Genomic DNA, 22,950 nt, shown 5'->3' on the forward strand with positions numbered 1-22,950 from the left:
TAAATCAGGGGTTCATTCTACAATAAATATAACAAACACGTTTACACATGGAATGCTTCGCTATCAAAGTCGCGTCAATACAGTACAAAAGGAGTCGCGATACATTTTACAGACAAGTACATTTATTTGACACGTAAGTACGGTATAAAACGGAGACTCGTGTACAGATGGATTTCGTTATATAGAGTTTCGGTTTCGTTATATCTATTCCATTGGACGAATAATTGCTCCGATTAGCGTACTCGAAATGTTCCACATCGCATTCGATCTCGACGTGGCGATTCCAAAATCTAAGTATGTATACGGTCTCTCTTAACACCTAGAAAATCTTCTTCACAGCTGCCCTATTCTCTATGATAATCTATGTATATACCTCTATACATTGAGCTTTCTTTCGTTAACAGAGTCGTGATTCCTCCGCAATCACTGTAATATTGTAATATCGTTACACGTGTATCACGTGTACCTGTATATGTGTGTACAATATGTATATAGAATATGATATAATATATATATATATCACATACATATTTATATATTATATATATTTATATATATTATATATGTTTATATATAAGCGATAATATAAACATATCGTACGTGTAAACTTGGTACATATAGATCTGAATGGGGACTCTGAACTTCCTTCTTTTGTTATCCGTCCAACGATATCGTTCAACAAGGATTCGTCGCTGAAAACGACAGATAAGGCGGAAGAACTGACGGGCAGCAATCGCTTCGGACTTCGGTCGAACGAAGGGAACGGAAATTCTCACGAAATCGTACAAAAGCCTGTGTTCCAATTTGATTTAATTCGATGTGTTACCATCAATACTGCCTTCGTTACTGACTTTTGGAATATTGACGAATCCTCGTGAACAACTCTTTGCAAGAAATGTACATTTAAATACGTTTGTGTACACAAAGGACAACGAAACGAACGACATGTTATGTATAAATAAGACTGCGCTCGAACGGGAATCCACAGATCGTGACAGGATTCAGAAGTTGAAACGTGAAATGATCGCGAGAAAGGTGTCTGAGAGCACACAGGTACAATGTCCAGTATTCAAATAATTATACGTAAACTTTATTTCGTCAGATTTTTCATATTGTGTTAATGGTAAGTATGTATAAATATATACACGTATATGTATAATTCTTACGTGCCAGTTTCGTTTACGTTGTTACATTATGCGCTGTAATCGGATTAGTTCTTAAACCTAAGGAAAGGAGATTCGGCGAACGCAAGAAGAATAAATAGGGTGAGAAAATAGAAGAAAAACACGCGTTGCGTTCGTTGCATACTTTAGTCCCATTTTAAGTTAAGACAGTGAGAACCTAGGAGTCCTTGAAAGCCAGAAGGTCGCACTGTACTTTGGTTCTTCCTTTTTCTTTATTTTTCTGCCATCCGATGGAACTAAAATATAAGTCCTCGTTTAATTGAGAATCCGTACAACTTGTCGACAGGTCGAGACAAGGGTACATACGCGTTTGAATGCTGTATCTTGTTAATGAAATTCTATGTACAAATATCGTGTAAAATATATGAATGATACGTAAGAAGAGGCTAAGTTTCGAAAAAAGTTAGAAAGAGACCATATATCGTGCACGTGGTGAGAAACGAATAATTTTAAATAAATATACAAACATTAAAGACGATTGTTCGAAGCGAAGTTGCTGAACGGACGAGTAGTAGCAAGTAAGAGCAAGTAAAGCGGCAAATATAACAGAGTTAACAGAAAAACTTTAGTTGTTCACATTGTGAGTATTGAAATATGTACTTTATTAAGGGATACACGCGCAATGTGACAAAGAATTCAAAGTGTTTCGATGTATACGGATAAGAAGATCCGTCTCTGTTCGGAAGATAAGATAAAAATAATTCGTTTCTTTCTTAGTAACTCTTTCGCGATTATATAAATACTATCGATAAGAAATACTTCTTAAGAAGGATTTTGGTCTTTCGATACACGTATGTACATATATAACCTGAGCTGAGAGAAAAATAAAAATGGAATGTATTTTTAAAACTTCTTTTTTAATAATAATATAACAATATTCGGTTAAATATTCATGAACATCAACATACAGTATTCTTATCTACGTTACAAATCGTTAAGAGAAAAACGAAGTCTTTTTTACGTCCAAGAGTACAAAACTGTAGCAAAAACCTAAATTCACTTTCCCCTCTCCGAGTGGATATCGTGAGGCTAACTTTCACACATCTAAACCGAACATATATATTTTACAAAACGCGTTTACAAAATGAATAGCGAACACGGGGGCAAACAAGACGTTAACTAAAGTTTTTCCTAAGTCACTCTGCGAACGGTCTTTACACCAGGGGATACAAAAAGGTATCTGAATGGCGACGGTGACAGTATCTTTTCTTTCCATTTCCGTTTGTCTCGTTTAGCGAGAACGACGAGAATCCCACCGACAAAAATAAATAAAGGAAAGCGCACTATATTAAATATTGTACATTTATCGTGACCGATGCAGTGTTGGATCAGGATTCGAGGGGCTGGATCGAGAGAAAATTCTCATTGTCTCTCTCGAGACTTTTTTCCTCGGGAAAAGAAAAAGAGACTGGGATGAAGAACGGTGTGAGCTCTTTCTTTTTTTACCTGGGGAGAGCGAGGGGGATAAATGTTACACTTGCGTCTCATTAATCTTTAATTAGATAATCAATTCACTAGTTACGAAATGTCATAATAAAAAGTAGTACTCTATAGTTGGTATTTCAATAATAATAGCGTAATAATAATAATTATATTCCATAGTTTTGTTTGCAATTATCGTCTATCGAATAATTAATTAATTAACGTTTACTCCATCATGATATAACCGCGGCCTATATTGTGTTTGATAATATAAAAAGAAAAACAAATCGTATAATACATATATAGTATATATATTATATATATATAATACATATAATGTATATATATAATATATGTAATACATATATAATATATATAGTACATATATAATATATATATAGTGTTGTATCGTTCGCTTTTCGTTACAATAATAAATTGTCCACGAACGCCGACGTACCAACAGATCCGACGTGCAAATCGCTTCCGTTTCATTCGTTTCTTTCTTTTTCTTTTTTATCATCTACAGAAGTAATTTTTCGCGAATCTACAATCCAATCTCTTTCTCGATGTTCGAACACACTAAGACCCATTTTTACACTCGCAATTATGTGCTCGAACTATCTCCAGAAAGAGAAAACTCATTTTTCTTTATATCTGTGCACACGCACACACCCATCGTATATCGTATTTTTACGATTCGTTCGCAAATGAACGCCGATTCTTATCAATTGTGTCATCTTCGTTAGTAATTAATTATTAATAAAATCAAACGATAAAATGACTCGTGTAGATCGCGATCGTCGGATTGGTACACGATAGCGTTCGATTATCCGCTCTTAAAGAGTTTACTACCAAAAAAGGTATACCACTTTCAGATTTACAACACTGCCCTAAACACAGCCATACTAAGCCAAATACTTTTGGGTCTTCGTCGTTATTATTACTCTTCTTTTTACTAGTAAAATCGTTTACTTAAATCTACAGTTAATAACCATCCGCATTTCGTAGATTGTTATTTTTTGTTCTTTGTGTTACTTTGTTTCTTAATCTTTGCTTTTCGTTTTCATCTCATTTTTAGAAATTTCAAACGCACGACAGGATTTGTTTCTCAACCGATTTATAGTTGACCCGCTCGATTCAACTGCTATCACATAATTCTACATAATTATCTTTTTTTCTCTTTCGTTTTGTCCTTTTATACGACGATCTTGGAAAGACGAATCTACGACGTTCTTTCTATAAAACTAGTCCGAGGGACGAAGGACGTAGAGAAAAACCGGTGGATAGAGGAAAGGGCGAGAAAGAGAATACATAACAAAAGGAATGTTTCGGAATCGATTGACGATTCACATTAACCGATTTATAAAGGAATTTAAAATAGTTTAAAAATAACAAAAAGCGATCTTTCGAGCTTGGAGCTTAATTGAGTGAAAGAAAACCGGTTGTCTTAAACGAACTATTCTCGTTAAACTTACCCCCGTCCAACCCTGCGATTAAAATTTTCAAGGCAAAGAACATTCGCCAATCGTTCGTTAGATTTTTTCTTTATTTTTATAAAAAAAAGAAAAATGCTTTTTGCCTGCTTTTATAACGAATTCAAAGGGTACCGATGTATATAAGACAAATGGAAATGTACGATGTTATATGTATGTAGATATATCTGATGATAAATGTATCAGAATGAGTCAAATACATTTTTCAAGAGGTAACGTGTCTCTCAAACGGGTCATGATTTCTCTGGCCTTTTGTTTCGAATCGGACCGCGCTTTCGTCGACGGAAACGCCACGTTTAAATATGAATCTTACACCGGTTGCATGTGCCATTAATGATTCTGATTATGATTAAATCGGTTATAGCTTGGTTACATGGTGGCTACATTGTACACCGTGTATTTAAAAAATATCCGACGATACGGACTTCCGAAGTACACCTTCACGCATCATTCGTTACCAGCTAGTCATTTAAATAGGTATCGAAGAAAAAAGAGAGAGGAAAAGTTACACTTATAGTTTACTATGATACAGCACTGGCATAGTCACATACTTCGGTATGTATGTGTACTTGTATCTGCATTTGTATTTCTTTTTCTCGGGTTTATCGTGCACAGAGATATCCTATTATAATTATAACGCGTGTGTGTGGATCCCTTTCTCGCTTTTTTCCCGAATATTAACACTATACTTATGTGTTTTGAATTTTTCTTTCATAATAATATTAATAGTAATAATGGTAATAATAAGAAGAATAATAAAAATAATATTATTAATAATAATAGTAGTAGTAGTAGAGTAATAATAGTAATAATAATAATTAAGAATCAATAATAATTATATATAATAGCAATAATAATAATAATAATAAATTCATAATAGACAGGGAAATTAATAATAATCGTTATTATTATCGTAATAATAGTATAGTATGTACAGAACGATTTTCATGCGAGGGTCCTTTACGTTTACGCTTCGTAGCTACATATTTTGATTGAACTGTACATGTTGGACCCTCGGTTTGAAAAACTCTTGTTGTCAAAATTAACACGATTTATAAATCCTCCCATTAGTAAGCTTGTGAATTTCTACTTTTTGGTTGCGACACCGTTAATCCGCGTTGTCTCGCCTGTTCTGTTATTAGGTTTCTTTCCCATAGACAATTTAGCAGATTATTTTGAAGGTTAATTTCAGAATGATCCATAAAATTTAATGGTGCTAAGGTTTCGGCACAACCTTCGGCAACCGTTGCGATCTCTTAATAACAAATTAACCTAAGTTAACATTACTTAACTTTCCACTAAATTCTTTTCTCCCTTCCTTACATACAATGTTGTTGATTTCTTTTTCAATATCTTTCCATTTTCATACAGTTCGTTTTTTTTTTCTTGTTATATACTTTGCATCTTGTCACGATAATAATAATAGTGGTATATAATAACTGCATATAATCGCTACGCTAATAATATTTGAACTATTAATTATCAATTAACGTTAAGTATACACAACACATTTGTACGATTTCACTCAGCCTGCACGAGCAGCAGCGAGGGAAGGTGGTATAGATGAAAAAGTCATGTGTAAGGGGAATAAAAGTTTGGGCAGGGACATAGTGTGTGTTTCTTTTGTATATGTATGTATATTTACGGGGAGAAAGTATTAATAGTCTCTCTTGATTTCATGTGTGTATAGTTTCAAATTAATTGTTTCTCGTCGTTCCACTGGTTCGCAATTGGGGAGCCGAGGTTGAGATACGAGAATACAATAACGTAAGTTCAAGTGTCCATTGAGCCAGCTGTAGAATCTTCGCGGAGCATCTAAGCAGCACCACAACACGCTGTATCGCTCCTGCACCTTAACTCGGAGATAGAAAAAAGAAACACGCGTCATCCGGGATTAATTTGGTCGCACCAGTGGTACTCTGACCCGTCTCTGAACATCAGCACTTGGTCAGTGTACCGGACGTAAGTAGTTGTACCTGATCTCCACGAAGCTAGGAACGCAGAACGGATGGAAGTTACTCTCTCTGTTCTCATGACAGAGAGGTGGAACAGCGACCGTTCTTTCTAAACGGTTGACATACGATGCAAGATCATCGTTCGCCCACTAACATAGTCACTCGTGTTAACCGACTTCACTAACAGTCACTACAATCCTTCGACAAATTTTGAAAGTTGATCTTGTGGCGTCATGGGCGTCACTTCACTCGAGTCTGTGCCACTAGTGGGCGGTGGAGCTGGAGATGGATGATGCGGCATGGTACCCGGGTGACCAGTCGGTGCACCAGTTCCACCACTCAGCTGCGAAAGCATCATTTCACTTGGCCCACCGAGTTCATGAGCCGGTGAATGTGTTGGTGTACCATGAGGTGGATGATGATGGGGTGATGGCACCGGTCCTGATCGAGGGGAAGGAACTGGCTGATTACGTGGAGAGGGAACCGGTCGTGGGGAAGGATTTGGTTGAGGAGAACGAATTGGCGGTGGAGATCGAACGGACTGCATTAATTGTTGCTGTACAGAAATCCCTGGAGGCCCCATCACACCTTGCGGAGAAGGTACCGGAGGTGGTGTTGGTTTTAAGCCAGGTTGACCGTATCCTTGTTCGCTAAAGCCACCATAACCTGGAGAAGAATACGCGGAATCGTGGCAAACGTTAGACCACGAACCAAGCGGCTCGACGAATCTCGTTTTCTCCAGAATTAAATAATTCTTACCGAGAAGGGGCGGCCTTATAGGTCGCTGTTGGCCATAAGGCGGTGCTGGTGGTTGTGTAAATTGTTGTTGTTGTTGCTGCTGCTGTTGCTGCTGCTGCTGTGGGTGTTGTTGCTGCTGCGACGGGTGCTGGTGCCTTTGCAATACCAGCATTTGCTGTTTATACCACTGTGGTGGTTGCTGTTGAACAGGTTGTTGCTGCTGCTGCTGCTGTTGTTGTTGTTGATTTAGCATTGCCTGTATTTGCATTCTGCCTTGCTGTTGTTGCTGTTGTTGGTGCTGCTGCTGCTGCTGATGCTGTTGCTGCTGCTGCTGCTGCTGAGACATTATATGTTGCAGAGCAGGTTGTTGCTGCGGCTGATTAGGACCCAAAGGTCCGCCCACTCCTCCACCATATTGACCACTTTGTTGTTGATTTAGAGCAAGTGCCTATTAATTTAAAAAATTATATGGTGATAGAAATTATTAAAATCAAAAATGTCAGCAGACAAATAATATAGAAGAAATTAATCGTCATACCCGTTGTTTGATAAAAGCAGCCATAATTGGTGGATTGCTTTTGAGTATTTGAAGTATTTGGTTTTGCTGTTCAGGAGTATGGGGATTCTTAAGAGTTTGCATAAGTTGCTGCAATACATGCTTGTGCATGTTGCTTTGAGTTTGAGGACCAACTTGATTAACAGGACCACCAAGAACTCCAGCTTGTCTAGGCATCTGTCCTCCCATAGCTATTGCTGGCTGCCCTTGATGTTGTTGCTGCTGTTGCATTAACTGTTGCGGCGTTTGCTGTCTCAAACCAGGATTCTGTTGCATCAGTGCACTTGGCTGATACCTACTGTAAATAAAGGTGTAGCTTTAATACCTCTTTTTATGATACATATCTGTGTACGGTATTTTAATTATTATATTCAATAGCTCACCTTGCTGTCCATTGATCCATTGGAATAAGATGCGTACCGCCAGGATTTGGCATTTGTACAGGCATTGGCCGTTGCATTGGAGGTGGTGGCATTACGCCACCCGTTTGTCCTCCAACGCCAACTCCAGCACCAACTCCACCACCTGGCGTTACTTTACCATAACCATGCGGTACTTGTTGCCGTGCAGCTTCTTCCTGTACTTGCTTAACAACTTGGAGAACGTGAGCAGGTGGTGTCTGAGTTCCAGGTTTCAATCCTATTCCAGGTTGATGTGGCGAAGGTAAATTGGTAGGACTGACACCTGGTTTCATAGCAACACCTGTGGTCATAGTAACATTTGAACTCTGTTGTCCGGATTGCATCGCTCCCACTGGACCTGTGGGTCTGCTATTCATCGCAGCCATTCGTCTCCTAAAACAGATTAAAAAGAAAGATAAACACCTGGTTATCTTTGGAAATTATTACTCTAACGTTGTTGTTGTTGTTATTATCATTATTATTATTATTATTACTACTACTACTACTACTACTACTACTACTACTACTACTACTATTACTACTACTACTACTACTACTACTACTACTACTACTGAGGTATTTACCTTAACAACTGCGCTTGTTGTAGCCGCTGTTGAAGCTGTTGTTGTTTCAGCTTATGTTTGATGTTCGAACAGAATGGAACAAGACATTTAGTCTCTTGGCAGTGTTTAGCATGATAACAGCACAACGCTATCAATTGTTTACAGATTGGACAGCCACCGTTCGTCTTCCGTTTGCAAACTTTAGTATGCGTTACTACTCTCTTCATCTTTTGACAACTTGTTAAACGACAGTTAGCATCTCTACATTGACACGCGTGCACCAACGATTGAATACATCTTTGAATTGAAAGTTTACGCGCTTCCTATTATAAAATAAAAGTATTTATTATAAATATTCATAGCAAAATTATTGATATATTCAGTTAATAAAAATATATTTTTACCTGTGGATTAGCTTGTTTAGCATCGGCCGGCGATGAACCATCATCCAAATCTAAACCAAGTTTTTCCATATGATGAGGATGGCCGTCTTTTTCTTTACAGCTTATACACAGATCAAAATCCTAGCATAATAAATAATAACATTAGATTGTTTAAAAATAGGACGAAACATATTTACAGATGATTGTTTTAATACTTACATCACAAACCGTACAATGATATCTTGTTTCTACATGGCTCTTACAATTATTGCAAGTATAAACAAACTTGTCTTGACCTTGGTTATGCAATTCGTATAGCATAGACATAGAACTAAATTTCGCGCGCCTTAAGGAAGAGAATTCATAATGTCTTTCTCTAGCCATTGTAAGAAAAGCATCGCGGCCATCCATAAGGTCACAATTAATAACTGGATCAGGATCTTGAATAGGCTAAAACGTGCATTATTTTCGAATGTAAGAATACTATTCGATTATTAAAAAAAATAATAAATATAAATTAATCCTAAATACTTACTGCTAAACTGGCTGCACTTTGAGCACTATGCAACCTAATAACAAAGAATACTTCTTTATGTTTCTCCATAGTGGCAAAAATTTTCGCTGAAAGATCATTTCCTGTTTGTGGGGTATTAGATTTTTTACTATTTTTTCTTTGATTTGCCTTAGATTTATTGGATTTCTTAGCTTTCTTTTGCCCTTTCTTTTTGCCGTCTGGCCCTGTTTCAGAATCCTCTGACAATGAGAAAATCTGTAACAAAAAGTTGTATAGACCATGATTAGTTCTTTGTTATCTACCATCTCCAATAATACATCACTAAACTGTACTTACTGCATTAGCAGCGGCAGCTTCCGCAGCTTCCGCTTGTTTACGTTTCTCTTCTTCTTCTTGATCTAATTCTTTGATACTTTCTTCTAAAACATTCGGCCAGAAATCACCTTCAAAATACGGTAAGTCAGCTGCAGATGTAAGTTTATCTTCCATCGCTTGTTTTAAGATGTCCTGAAATTAATAAATAAAAAAAATTAACCTCCAATTTTTATCATTTTTAAATTGTAAACAGAAACATTTAACTCTAATTGTAGTCTGCTAATCCTATGTTTAAATTTATAAGTTCAATGTAAACATTAGCTTCTGCAGACATTAATTTTAGTCTCTTCTGACACCCAAGAATGACAATTAATTCTCAGGAAACACGTAAGACTGTATAAGATGTGTTCAGATTAGTTATGTGTTAATACTAACTTTGTAATCGAGTACGATCCTTTCAACCATGCCTTTGTCTAACATTTTCTTATACCATTCTTGTAATCTTTTAGGCTTTGGAATCTTTTGTTCTTGCGGGTGGCAGTGGAAAATGTAATCATCACCTTCAGAAGGAGGACAAGCCCAAATATGAGCCATTGTATATCTATACAAAAAAAAAAGTTTGTAATAAACGTATTAATACTGCAAATTTCAATTTCAATGAACAAAGTTCAATTTACCCTAATTGTTTTGCATAATCCAAGTATCCAAGGAGAATTTCGTGATATACTGCTGTTCGGAACTGTCTAGGCCGGAAAAAGTGTACAGAATCCAAATACGCAATATAAACTCTTCGAGTATTAGGTGGTGTACATTCACTACCATATTCTTGCACATGCATGCCAAAGAAACATACATCAGTTCCGTCAACTTCTTCAAATGCAAATAAAGCTTTTGCTCTATACGGAAATTCACCAGGCATTTCACCATTTTCCACAAATCGACTTCTCATTCCTGGCTTCACTTCGACAACTTTATCACTGGATGCTACAACTCTAATTGCAACTTCTCCAGCACCAGCTTCTTTTTTCTTTAAGAAGTTGTTCACACGTGTTTCGATATAGGTACCTAATTTAGTAACTGGTAAACGTTTAGCATTAAATTTATTTTCTTTACGTTTTTGACCTTTTTTCTTCAAGCAATTATCACAAGTAAATCTACAAGAAAAAGTCTAGTTATAAGAACTACACTATTTATATTTATTTCATAAGAAAATGTTTTACTTACCCTAAAGGCCAAATTGATTCCATGTGAAGCACACATATCTGATGTACCTTTCTACCGCAATCTGTACATACAACAAAAGGCTCCAATTCCAAATGATCGTTCTTCATTTCCTGGAACTGTTCCTTTTTAATGGCACTGTAATAAAATATAATAATTTAATTTTATGTATGTATATATAATACAGATATGTATTATATATGTATATATATGTCGGAGATAAGAGGACACCGGTGCCTTCCCTCTGAAACCTCGGGAAAATCCATAAAAACATTGTAATTAAATGATTCTACCCAATTGTATTTGTTTGAGACTTGTGTCATTCTACCCAATTGTATTTGTTTGAGACTTGTGACAATGAGCTTGGGCTCAAGGCGACAATTGGTCGCCAAACGTGGCCGCGGTCAACGGGACGAACTCTCCATCTAACAAAGGCATTGAGTAACCCTATAGCTCTCCTTAAAAGAAAGATTTGTAGCGACACGTGACAGTAAACATTCCAACGGTTTCTGTCCCGTAGCTCGCCTCACGCAGGTCCTATTCTCCGGGCAGGATGTTTACCAGATGCCGACGCGTCTCCGCAGTACGTGATCGGCTAGCCCGAGGACCGTTATAAACACTAATATCTAGTTACCTAAAATCCGTCAACAGATACACAGTCTTTGTCCCAGTTACAGGAAGACAGGAGAGACCTATTTTTCCACGAACGACGTCTCCCACTAGGAACCCTCCCTCAAGGGCGGCTAGCATCCTTTTCTAACTACCGATATGGAGATTGGCCAATTAGCAGCAACGTCAATTTCCCTTACTTTCCGAACGTAGGATGTCCCCGACGAATCCGATGATCTCGTGTCCTTAGACACACCCCGTCATAGTTTTCCTCTGGGGTATCACCGGGACGGAAAGTCATTCTCGCTTGCGGTCTCATCGACAAAAAGATTAACGCCTTACGGTCAGCAAATATTAACACAGAATCCGACTTAGATTTTTGCGAGTGCGTACGACTACCGTCCCGTTGTCCGCGGATTCGTTATTGAACCTAGGATCATTGTCATTAGTTTCTCGAGTATCTAATTACCACGGTTACTTGTCCGGTTCTATGGTAATCGTATTTGCACTAGCCAATGTCTTCTCTATTGCATAACGACGACGTGTAATCCAAACGAAGATTCGCTTCACGCCCTTAACCCTAATTCTAATGTAAACCCGACATATATATATATATATATAACAAATATTGATGATATATTTATTTCAAAACTTACGTTTGTGGTTGCGTTGGATCATCTCCTAACGTCACAGTATCACCAGGAATGTCGTTGAAACATTTCTGACAGAAGGTGTATCTGTCGGAAACAAGACCATATGCCTTTAGACTACTGTTCCAACCAATAGTGTTTAGATCCAAATTTCAATTCGTCAATGTCATGCGTGCATCATACGAAGATCAATTTTTTCACGCCCCAATCGATGTATCCAAATGTCGAGTATCCAATTTTGATAAATATTTGTTTGTATTTGCAATTATACACATGCAAGTAGTGTTTTGCCAATTGTAATATGTTTGGATCCATTTCATTATATTTTTAAATTGTAGGAAGTCATCATTTCATTTAATGAACATATTTTTTTCATTATTTTTCATTTATCACAAATACAATTTGTTTTACATTTATTTATGTTTTCATTTTAAATGTCAGGTATCCAATTTCAATCGTCCAATTTCCAAGTATCAATTTTCGTGGCATGAAGTAGTAGAGTCAGAAAGAAGCAAGGGGCGCGGGCAACACAAGAAGCAAGCAGCAAACAAGGATTTGTGTGTGCGTGCGCAACCCATGGGTAGAGCGAAGGTAACATACAAAGAAGAGAAGAGTGCCATAGTTAGACACCATATAATATATACATAAATTACTTAGTTGCATATACTGAAGAGTATTTAACAAATGACTTCCTTCGGTTAAAAATTCCTTTGTACATTTTATATTATTTATAAAACAAAATATATATTTAAAAAGCATCTAATTTTAAGGATGACTATAGAAAGCTTTATATCCCTTAAGTATATGCGTAATAAAATTTCAACTTCATATGTGCGAACGTTACGAAACAATGCATTCATTGACAAATGTTTCATGATTGTAATAAAAAACGTAAAAAAAGAAACGTGTTGGTCAGGAGACTGGCCTGTATCGACTGATATAACCGAAACAGGTTAATTGGCCTGCCAAGTTAATCTGGCGTATCCGATTATAGAACATTTTTCTATAAATAAAAATGTACCATGAAAGTCGAATGCGCCTAAAGGCAACTTGAACTTTGAAAACTTAACAGGTATAGCTAATGTCAGTAATCTTTGAAGACAGCTGGGAGCAACAGAAGTCATTAACAAGATATCTAATTATCTAAGTAAAGAAATTACTAAAGGGCAAGATGGAGATAAAACCTACTAACATATTCCCTTCATGCAGAGAGAGACTATTTTTTCAATTATTAAATGAATTTTCTTGTTTTACATAGTTATTTGACTAAAACTTTTCCATATTACTGACCTATTTTGATAGGAGTAGTACTTTGCATCTCTTGGTATTGTACAAAGCTGCTTTCCATAACAACATAGTACTTGTGGATTGAATGTGTATTTTCTTCCACAGCAATATCCCAAGGCTTGCATTACAGGATCTATTTCTTGCTCAAAGACTTCAGAAAGCTAAAATCGATGAAAAAATTTGTAATTTGAAAGTCATTATTGATATCAGTACACACTGATTGGATGATTCAGAAATAAACATACCTTTGTACAATATCTGTAAACACGTGATGTTTTACGATTGTAAAGCCATGCATTATCAAACATCATCCATACGTCATCCACATATTCCCACGGATCACTGTATTGCCCTGTATCTAATTTTCTTTTGATCGTTGAAAGATCCATCGGCTTTTTAACAATATCAAAGTAATCAGGAATTCCCAATGCTTGAGGATCGACGGGTTGTCTAAATGGTATAGACTCTGGATCTTGGCGATAAAGTTTTTCTAATGTTGGCATTAATGCTTGCCGCAACTCATCTGGTTTGAATAAACACAACCGTTTCTTATCAGTTGACGTTCCGCTTGGTTGTATCGGTTCAGGAACTAATGGTTTAATATCTGGCGTTGTTGTGTCTTGACTGGATATTGGTGTTACAGGTTCTTCCTTAATACTAATAGGTTCTTCTTTTACAATACTCTCACTGGATCCTTCCTCCATTGGTTCTGTTTTGATTTCAGTTTTAATAGACACCTCATTATTGACACTTTTACCTCCATCCATTCTGTGATTCTCAGAACCATCTTCTGTTTTAATTTCCATTTTCATACTTTCTTCCTTAATAGAATCCAATTTTCCCTTATTGTTATTCATTGGTGGACTAGGAGAATTATCACGATCTAAAGCGGCTGTAATAGCCGCCATTTGCGAAGACATGGACGAAGTTCTCGGTGCATTTAATGCAGCCCTCTCTTGAGATGTCATGCCTTTTCCAAGACTTGCAAGGCCGGCAGGAGATGGTGTAGTAGCAGGATGAGGTGGTGTTTGGTTGGCGGAAGAAACTGTCTGATTTGGAGTCATTAATGAAGGAACTAGTGGCGTATTAGGTGTGGAAGTTGTAGATTGAGGTCCATTTGTCGTCGTTGCTGGGCTGGGACTAGGGCCACTAGAAGCAGGAGGTGGTATCGTTTGTGGAGTTGATGTACTGATGCCATTATCGTTAGGTGTTGAAACCGAAAGAGGCCGACTATTGTTGAATTGATTTTGCTGTTGATTGTTTTGTTGTTGCATACTGCTAAATGGTGACGGCGTTTGCGGCATTGAGGTTGTCGTAGCGTTTTGATTCGAAGTACTTGTTGGTTGTTGCGGCTGTGACTGACTTGATTGTTGTTGAGGCTGAGGTTGTGATGGCGGCTGCTGCTGTTGCTGCTGCTGATGTTGGTGCGCAATTGCTGCTTGAGCTTGCGCTAATCTAACTTTCATAATATCAGAATATTGATGTTGATTCTGTACAGGCGAACTGTTAGGTAAACCGGAAGTACCATTTGAGGTTGGGAATTGACTAGTTGTTGCAGACGTAGTAGTTGTTGTTAAACTTGATTGTGACATTTGTGGTTGTCCAAAAGGACTGAGACCAGGATTTGAAACGACGTTGGGATTAGAAGTTGATTGTCCATTTGGACTAGGACCAGGTGGGCCAACCAAAATTCCTGACTGCTGCTGCTGCTGTTGTTGTTGCTGCTGCTGTTGCATTTGTTGCTGAACTTGAACTTGAGCCTGAGCTTGAGCTTGAGCCTGAGCCTGAGCCTGGGCCTGTGCTTGAGCCTGAGCTTGAACATTCGTTTGGGACTGAACCTGTACTTGTTGCGTTTGTTGTTGTTGCGGAAACTGCATTCTATTGTGCGGAATACCCATTGCAGGTAAATTTCCAAGCGTCATACTTGGCGAATGACTACGCAAACTAGGGGTAACTGTTCCAACTGGTCGTGATGGTGGAACGGTACCAACACCTGGGGGAGCACATGGCCTTAAACCTGAGCCAGATGTTCCTGCAGGTTGTGGTTGTTGTTGCTGCTGAGCTTGTAACTGTTGTTGTTGTTGTTCTTTCCGCTTTTGTCGTTTTTCCTCTAATTCTTTTTGAATTTTGTATATTTTTTCGGCAAGCAAATGATAATATTCTGATCTTGAATTGGCCATTTCATACATGTCGCCTTCAACTTTCCTTGCATATGCAACAAGATTATGCATTCTTTTATCAAGCATAGCTTGTGGATCGGGAGTTGGAAATATTGCTTGAACCAATTTATGAACGAGATGATTTCTAAGATCTGGTGTTACAGTTTGATGCCAATCCTTTGATTCCTGCACCGATGTTGCTGTTACTTGACTTGGTTGAAGTCCAGCTGGAAGCTGAAGATTAGCTAACCTATTTTCACTTGGAACACTAAGTTGTCCTGAATCATTCAAACCAAACAGTTGCTGCATATTAACAGATTGTTGTATATTAGCGGCAGTCGCTGCAGCAGCAGGCGTGGGACCACTGGTAGGTGCTGCTTGATTACCAGCAACTCCAACTGTATTAGGATCAGAATTTAAAGGGAGAGAAACATTTGGAGCAACAACTTGTTGCCCGGCGCCAACTACAGATTGACCGGGTGCATTCTGAGTTGGAGGTTGAGCTAATCTAACGTTTCCAATCGCGCCGGGTGCTCCTTGCATGCTTGGTGTTGGCATTCTTCTAGTTACACATTGAGCAACCAAACCACCAGTTGTTGTAGTAGGACATGGAATACCCAACGCATCATATGCTCTTCTCATTTCTGTTTGACTCGGATTTGGTTGACTATTTGGTTGTGTCGTAGATGCTGCAGCAGCATTTGTTGTTTTATTTTTGTTTGCTTGTTTTAAAGGTAAACACACAGGACAATCGTTACGATTGCAGTGTTTCCAGTGACTAATAATTTGTCTCGAAGAGCTACAGTGTGGCACTGTACAGTTTTTCCCTGCTTGACAAGCAGTCATGTGAGTCAATACATTTTTCATAGTTTTACAGTCTGGCAACGAACATTGCCAAACTTCACCGTTTGCTTGACTTTCGCGTCGTTGACACTTATGCGCATGAAGTAGAAGAACTAGTTGTTGCTGAATAAGTTTGCGTTTTTCTGGATCAGCAGTTGATTTTGTAGCACCTAGTAACATGAATATTATATAGTTAAATTTCGTTAATGAAATAAATTTACTTAAAAATAGAAACGAATAATTACCAGCTGGAGCACCAGTACCGGGTATTTGCCCCTGAGTAGCTTGTTGTGGTCCAGGTTGACCTCCACTTGGTGCACCAGACTGAGGTTGAGCTGGACTTGGAGCAGGTGGTTGAGCTTGTTGCGCCATGCCACCTTCTTGACCACCCACAACATTTGTGGAGCCAATAGGACCTGCGGTTCCTCCAAATCTACTACCTTGCATGGCAGTCATGTTTGTTCCCACTCCTTTTGGTTGTGGTGTAACAACTCCAACAGGACTGTTAGTACATACAGTAACACCAGGCCCCTGTCCACTAGCTGGAGATCCTGATTAAAAATTGTATATTTAAATATATCTTAAAACTTACCAACTACATATACAACTGCTATAATTACCATAACCATAAGGACTTGATGCACTTATTTGCCCCATATTTGGCATATTTGTCATATTTGGGGGTGCCTGGATTCTTGGACCTCCCTGACCAGGACCTACGATACCAACTTGATGTACTTGTTGATGTGGACTTTGACCCCTTGCTGGTCCAACCATATGAGCTTGTTGCTGTTGTTGCATTGCTACAGCTCTAGTATTCATTATTCCAGGTCCATTTTGCATTTGAGCAACACCATGTGGCCCACTAGGATGATGAATTCCTCCTTGTGTATTAGGGGCCATCATAGTTACCTAAACCATAGAATGTTTAGATTGTATATTCTATACGATATACTGTTTTCATATATATATTGATCCCACTATAACTCACAGTGTTTAAAGGTTGCTTATTCAAGCTGTTGGTTACAATTAAACTTCCACCCGCCATTCCACCCATATTGTTATTTCCACTGGCACTACTGGTCATAACAAGAGCAGAATTTATTCCACCTGGCATTGACATGGTAGGATTACTTCCAGCCATGCTCATTGACGATTGAAGGCCTCCCATCGAATTTGCAATGGACATTTGATTATTTGCCAAGGAACTGGCTATACTACTTGGTAAATTTCCCAGACTCACGACCATTTGTGGATCAACTACTTTAGAGACAGAAACATTTGGTGGAGATTGCATATTTGGACTTTTATTACCCAAAGTTCCAGCAGCCATTGCTAGAGAATTTGCAACCAAATTTTTATTGCCCTGTTTCAAGAAAGATCAAAATTAAGCAGTGTTTCTTGTATATATATACATAATATTCATAACATATAATTTATATATACGAACTTGTTGTTGTATTAGATGATGTGAAAGTTGTTGTTGCTGTACATGTTGTCTCAGTTCTGAATCAAGCGCACCATTTTGCTGCCCTGGGCCTGGACCTGTTGCTGGTGGCTTAGCACTTTCAGTTGCAGAACCCCAAGATCCCGATGACAACAGATCATCAGGTAGATCATTTTCAAGATCAAACATATCTGTGTTTGTTATATAATCTGAGAATAAAAATTTGCATTAGTAACAGCATTATGGTATGTATGTTGCTGTAAAAGATACTGGTTACTACAAAAGTAATATATCTAAGTGTAGCCACTGAACCATGATATCAAGCATGTTGTACATCAAAACTGAAGATTTTCTTTAGGCTACAGAATTCATAGAAGAGTTCGATATCACAACTGAATAATTACTTCTCTAGATAACCAGTTTAGAAAATTATTGTCAGATTATGATATTAAATGTAACATATACCATAGAGACCAAAAAACCATTAGTAAATGATATAAAGATAAGATTCAGCACCGTCACCATAGCTTCTATCTAAAGATTTAATAGTAAAATCTTCGTACTACCATATAATGTAGTTGCTTGTTGTATAATATACCTGCATGTAAGTATACATGCACATATATGCATACATGAATACATTTTATGACATTTATGTACATATCACATTTTAAATTGCAGAAGCTTGTATTTGTTCAAATTATACTAGCCTACAGTGTTTGAAAAATACATTTGTCATATAAAAATATCTCTTTAACTTACTTGACTATCCATGATTGACCATACAACAACGGAGAAAAAAGGGGTCAAATGCAAATTTAAACGAAAAATAGAAAAAGAAAATAAAACAAAAAGATTCTACACAAACTACTGTAAATATAAACAAACAAATACATAAATAAATAAGACATGAGACATACACTGTGTGAGCATAACTTAAAGGGAGTTTATACTACAGCAGAATAAAAATTTCTTCACAATAAAGACGTGCTAAACTACAAAAGCAGCAAAGCTACTGATGGCAAACTTTAGAGTAGACAGTCATGCGAAGAAATCATAGTCACTCTAAAGAATATTTACAACTGTTTGTAAACGGAATGTTTTTTAATGTTGTAACATTAAAAAAAAGTTTCTGAAACTCTTACAAATAATATAAATCAGTTTATTTCAATTATGATATCAATTACCTACAAAGTATAAAAACGATTATGTACAAAACATCATAGTTACCTACCTAACAACCTAGTTCAACTTTACCTCATTGAAGATATAATCGCATTTTATTTAAAAATTTATACACAATATTTAATACAGTTTCATCCTAATATAAAGTTTTAGAGCTCTGTACATGTGTGTCGCATGTCCATATTACATTACCACTCAATGCTTGAAGCTCACAGCATATCTATTTATATTTTTTTTATTATATATTAAATTAAAACATTTTTTCCTATAGTACTTAGAGTGATCCAATTTTTCTCCAGTATCATATAAAAGAAACAAATCTTTCTCAATTATAAGGCAATATATTACATTTATTTGTTCTTATATTCTATCATATAAGTAAAACAATATAATCCTCATGTTCATTGTGGGTTTTACAAATAACGACAATAAATCAACTTTATTGAACCATAGTGACAATATGCCAAAACTATATACATTTCTTTTATAATATAAAAATTACGAATTATTTTAGCAATAAATTATGACATAAATTGGAAGTAATTAAATGATTTTACAACTTTATGATACTAATAAATGAGATGAATGGACAGATAAACAAATTCTGTAGTGCTGGACTTAATGTTTTTGAACTTTTTGCTGGGTTTTGTAATAATATTTACTTCTTTTCTGGATGGTATGGTTGTTCCAATGTGGCTGCAGCTGATGCTGTTGCAGATGAAGCTGCTGTTGTGGCGGGCCCTGCATTTGTTGCATGTTACCACTGCCACCTCCCCCGTAGTTTGTATAAGCATGGTGCATCATTAGAGGCGCCATACCCACTACATATATCACAGTTTTTATTTCAGACTGTGGAAAAACTGTCTATGCTTTCTGGATCACAGTTTTTAAGCAGCAGAAATAGTCTAAATTTTCCTTCAAATGCAACTAATTGGTATAGATGAATTAATATCTATAATCCTGAAAAAAGAAAGACTATGTCTGCCACTTTGTGTAACCTGACTAAATCTCGTGATTGATACATCAAGTATTTAAGTGACACAGTCATCACCAAATCGATATGGGATTATATGAAATATTATTGAGTTCAGAAACTGTTAAGGTGATCAGGTAGCACTTAAAGAAAATAAGATTCAAGAGATGGTTAGCGCATCAATCATGCCAGCATGTCTTTTTTTAATAATTATTCAAACTTCCATGCATTTGCCATGCACTACAAAAATAAAATGAGAACTAAATTTAAAGACAACTAAAAAATTTACAATATACTATTATTTTGTTTAGGTTAAATTTAAATAATAGAAAGAACGTGCAACAAGACAGAAGTTACAGATTATTTAGTACAAACAATTTTTTTTTAAACACGGAATATTTCTATAACCTCTGAGCAAAATTTATACACTGTATCCAAATTGCCCGAACTTCCAACAACCAATAATTTGAAACTTTCTAATAATTTATTTTTTATTAAGAATAACTATATATAATGATTTATTAATATCAAAATATGTAAAAACATTGTAAGATAAAAACTCAACCCAAAACATTCATTAATGCCAATACTGTCACAATTGAAAATATTTCTTAAATATCTCTGTTTCCTGACATGAGTTACCATATAAATTCATACGAATAAATACAATTTCGTAGAACAATTTAAAACAATTTATCGAATCAATAATAACACGTTAGACAATTGATAAAGTAATCAATTTCCGCAATAGCATTTCTTGAATAATTTAGGTTAGTTTACAAACAGTTAACTAATAACAAAATAGAGATTTTGATCGTTACATACGACGACAAAACAAAAAAAAATTACACAATTTTAGAATAATCCGAATAGAGGGTCCTGTCAAAGGGTAATAATGTAACACTTGTAACATGAAACGATAATAACCAGCTACAACCACAGCACTTTCCTGAAAGTTCAAAACCTATACAAAAATGTTGTGGAAAGAAAAAAAGAAAGAGAGAAAAAGAGAGAGAGAAAGAGAGAGAGAGACTGTCTATCAGACACATTGTTTTCGATAAAGGTAAATGATACGAAGACAATAACAAAAGGGTGCATTTCTTGAAAAACGAAGGCATCGAGACATGTGGGCAATTTTGCTCAAAGGTTGCATCCGTCAACGAATTGACAGTATGCCTCTGATAAATCGAAGAGCATATATTTCTTAATATAATAAGAAAGATATATGCGTGTGGTATCATGTAATTAGAAAAACGGCGTATGTGCTACTTGCGACGTTTCATCCCCGAAAGGTTAGTCGCGATAGCGACTCTATTGCAAAGAAAGTTCACCGTGATGAAAATGAAAGAACTTACCCGCGGAATCCGAAGTCCCCTGGAAAGGATCTCCGAGCTTCGGCCGCTTATTCGGTGGCCCGTCCACCAGGTGGTCGGCCATGGTTTCTTTTCAGGGTTAATTATTTCTTGTGTTTCAGGCTGTTTACTCCTGGTAGCAAGTAAGCGGCGGCGGCAGCAAGTCAGGACGACCGCACGCACGCACGCACGCACGCACGCAGCCAGGCACGCACGCAGGCACGTATACACGGGTATACACACACGAACGAAACGCTGCACTACGCCACTAGAAGATCGGTACTAGTGCTGATGATGCTATTACTGCTGCTGCTGATGCTATTGCTGCTTCCTCCTCTTCGGCGAAGCCGCGAAAATTCACCAAGCTCTTAGCGTATTCACAAGCATGACAATAACAATGAAAACCGCGGCGCGTGGAGCGTCCCCGAGCACGCTTTGGTACACGATCAACCATTGGGCATCGTCGGGGGTACGTCGAACCCCGCGCTCAAAGCCCACACACACAGTAAATTTTTCAATGGGCGCACAGGCCACTCGCACGACGACGGGACAGACCGAGAAGTTAACTAGACTATCGGTATCACAATATCGAAGATCACCACTTCGACTTAAATGCACACCACTACCAAACGAGTTCTCACGTTATATTCGGTTTAGTCGGTCGCACACGACTCGTCAAACACTCGAGTGTGGCGAACTGGCTGCGCGCACGGCGCTAGCTCGCAGCAACGATATCGCTCTCGAGGCCCGCTGGCACCATCTTTCTCTCCTCTTCTCTCGCCTTGGCACACTGCGACACGGGGCGCGCGAATGATCACCGCGGACGCAGCTCGCTTTCCCCACACATTCGAGGCAATCACGGACGCCAGGAGGCGAAGACGATGAAATGAGTCGGTTCCGGGGCGGCCACCGCGCGCCACAGAAATTCGCTCGGGAAAAGCGATCGCGAGAGTTCCGCACCGCACGAGTATCGGCTAACGTAAAATGGCGGCTGCTGTTGACGAGAAGTTTTTCTACGCTTGTCAGAAAATGTCCGACTGGTTCCGTATAGTCGCCGTGACGCTAGTCCAGCCACCTGATTGGTCCCTGTGATCACGTGACATGATCGTTCCCTATTATTGGTCAAACTGCTGCGAGGCCACGAACGCTGCGATTACGTTCACGCCGCCGGTCTAACAGCCGCGAGAATTTCGTTTATTCCTCTGCCGCCATTTGATAAAGGCCGGTCTCGCATAGTGGTTGTAAGATGCTCTTTGAATTAGATTCATTATTGGCACAGAATACGTTCCTGGCCAAATTTAAGGAAACAAATAACTTAATAACTAATCACGCTATTCTCCGCTCTAGTGGTGTTCACGGCTTCACGAACTTGAAAAGAAGCCCTAGCCTAATTATTCCTTGTTGCCGGAAAACATTGAGACAGTGATTCATACGATTCGAGTTTTGGAGGAGACACATTCATTCAGCCTTTCGCAATTTACTATTTTCTGTATATACGTTGCAAACGTTATTTCATTTTATTTCTACATATATAAAGTAATAATCTTTCAACATTCATTATAGTGTACTATAAGTAAAACGTTTGTAAACGTAAACCCTACGTATATGCAACGTCTTTGTTGAAATGAAATATTTTCATAATATATCTACAATATATTTAATTGTACGGCTATAAGTATGTCCACTGGACATAACCTCCA

The 22,950-nt window shown here is 37.6% G+C and overlaps 1 protein-coding gene and 1 long non-coding RNA gene across 8 annotated transcripts; one reads left to right on the plus strand and one right to left on the minus strand.

Moving 5' to 3' along the window:
• Window positions 1–4,978: 4,978 nt before the first annotated feature.
• On the minus strand, window positions 4,979–22,236 carry LOC117212205 (histone acetyltransferase p300). 7 transcript variants are annotated; one of them, XM_033456770.1, is made up of 21 exons: window positions 21,254–22,236; window positions 19,588–19,746; window positions 17,744–17,949; window positions 17,285–17,659; window positions 16,914–17,205; window positions 16,539–16,844; window positions 13,537–16,463; window positions 13,295–13,452; window positions 12,011–12,124; window positions 10,749–10,883; window positions 10,202–10,678; window positions 9,960–10,125; window positions 9,546–9,716; window positions 9,231–9,464; window positions 8,915–9,145; window positions 8,717–8,836; window positions 8,334–8,635; window positions 7,732–8,142; window positions 7,331–7,643; window positions 6,814–7,240; window positions 4,979–6,720 (listed from the first exon to the last, which is right to left on the minus strand). In XM_033456770.1, the coding sequence occupies exons 1-21, from the start codon at window positions 21,333–21,335 to the stop codon at window positions 6,245–6,247; spliced, it is 8,082 nt and encodes a 2,693-aa protein (XP_033312661.1). In that variant the 5' UTR covers window positions 21,336–22,236; the 3' UTR covers window positions 4,979–6,244. The 7 variants fall into 7 exon arrangements, with proteins under 7 accessions (XP_033312661.1, XP_033312660.1, XP_033312662.1 ...); XM_033456769.1 differs by having other exon boundaries at window positions 7,331–7,646; XM_033456771.1 differs by having other exon boundaries at window positions 7,331–7,646; window positions 12,011–12,091; window positions 21,254–22,235.
• A 51-nt stretch (window positions 22,237–22,287) lies between these two features.
• Window positions 22,288–22,893, plus strand: LOC117212211. The gene is made up of 2 exons (XR_004488421.1): window positions 22,288–22,491; window positions 22,598–22,893. It is a non-coding gene; the product is annotated as an uncharacterized LOC117212211 (long non-coding RNA).
• The last annotated feature ends 57 nt before the right edge of the window (window positions 22,894–22,950 follow it).

This window comes from Bombus bifarius, unplaced genomic scaffold, assembly GCF_011952205.1.
Source record: "Bombus bifarius isolate JDL3187 unplaced genomic scaffold, Bbif_JDL3187 scf7180000008286, whole genome shotgun sequence".
Lineage (NCBI taxonomy): Eukaryota > Metazoa > Arthropoda > Insecta > Hymenoptera > Apidae > Bombus > Bombus bifarius.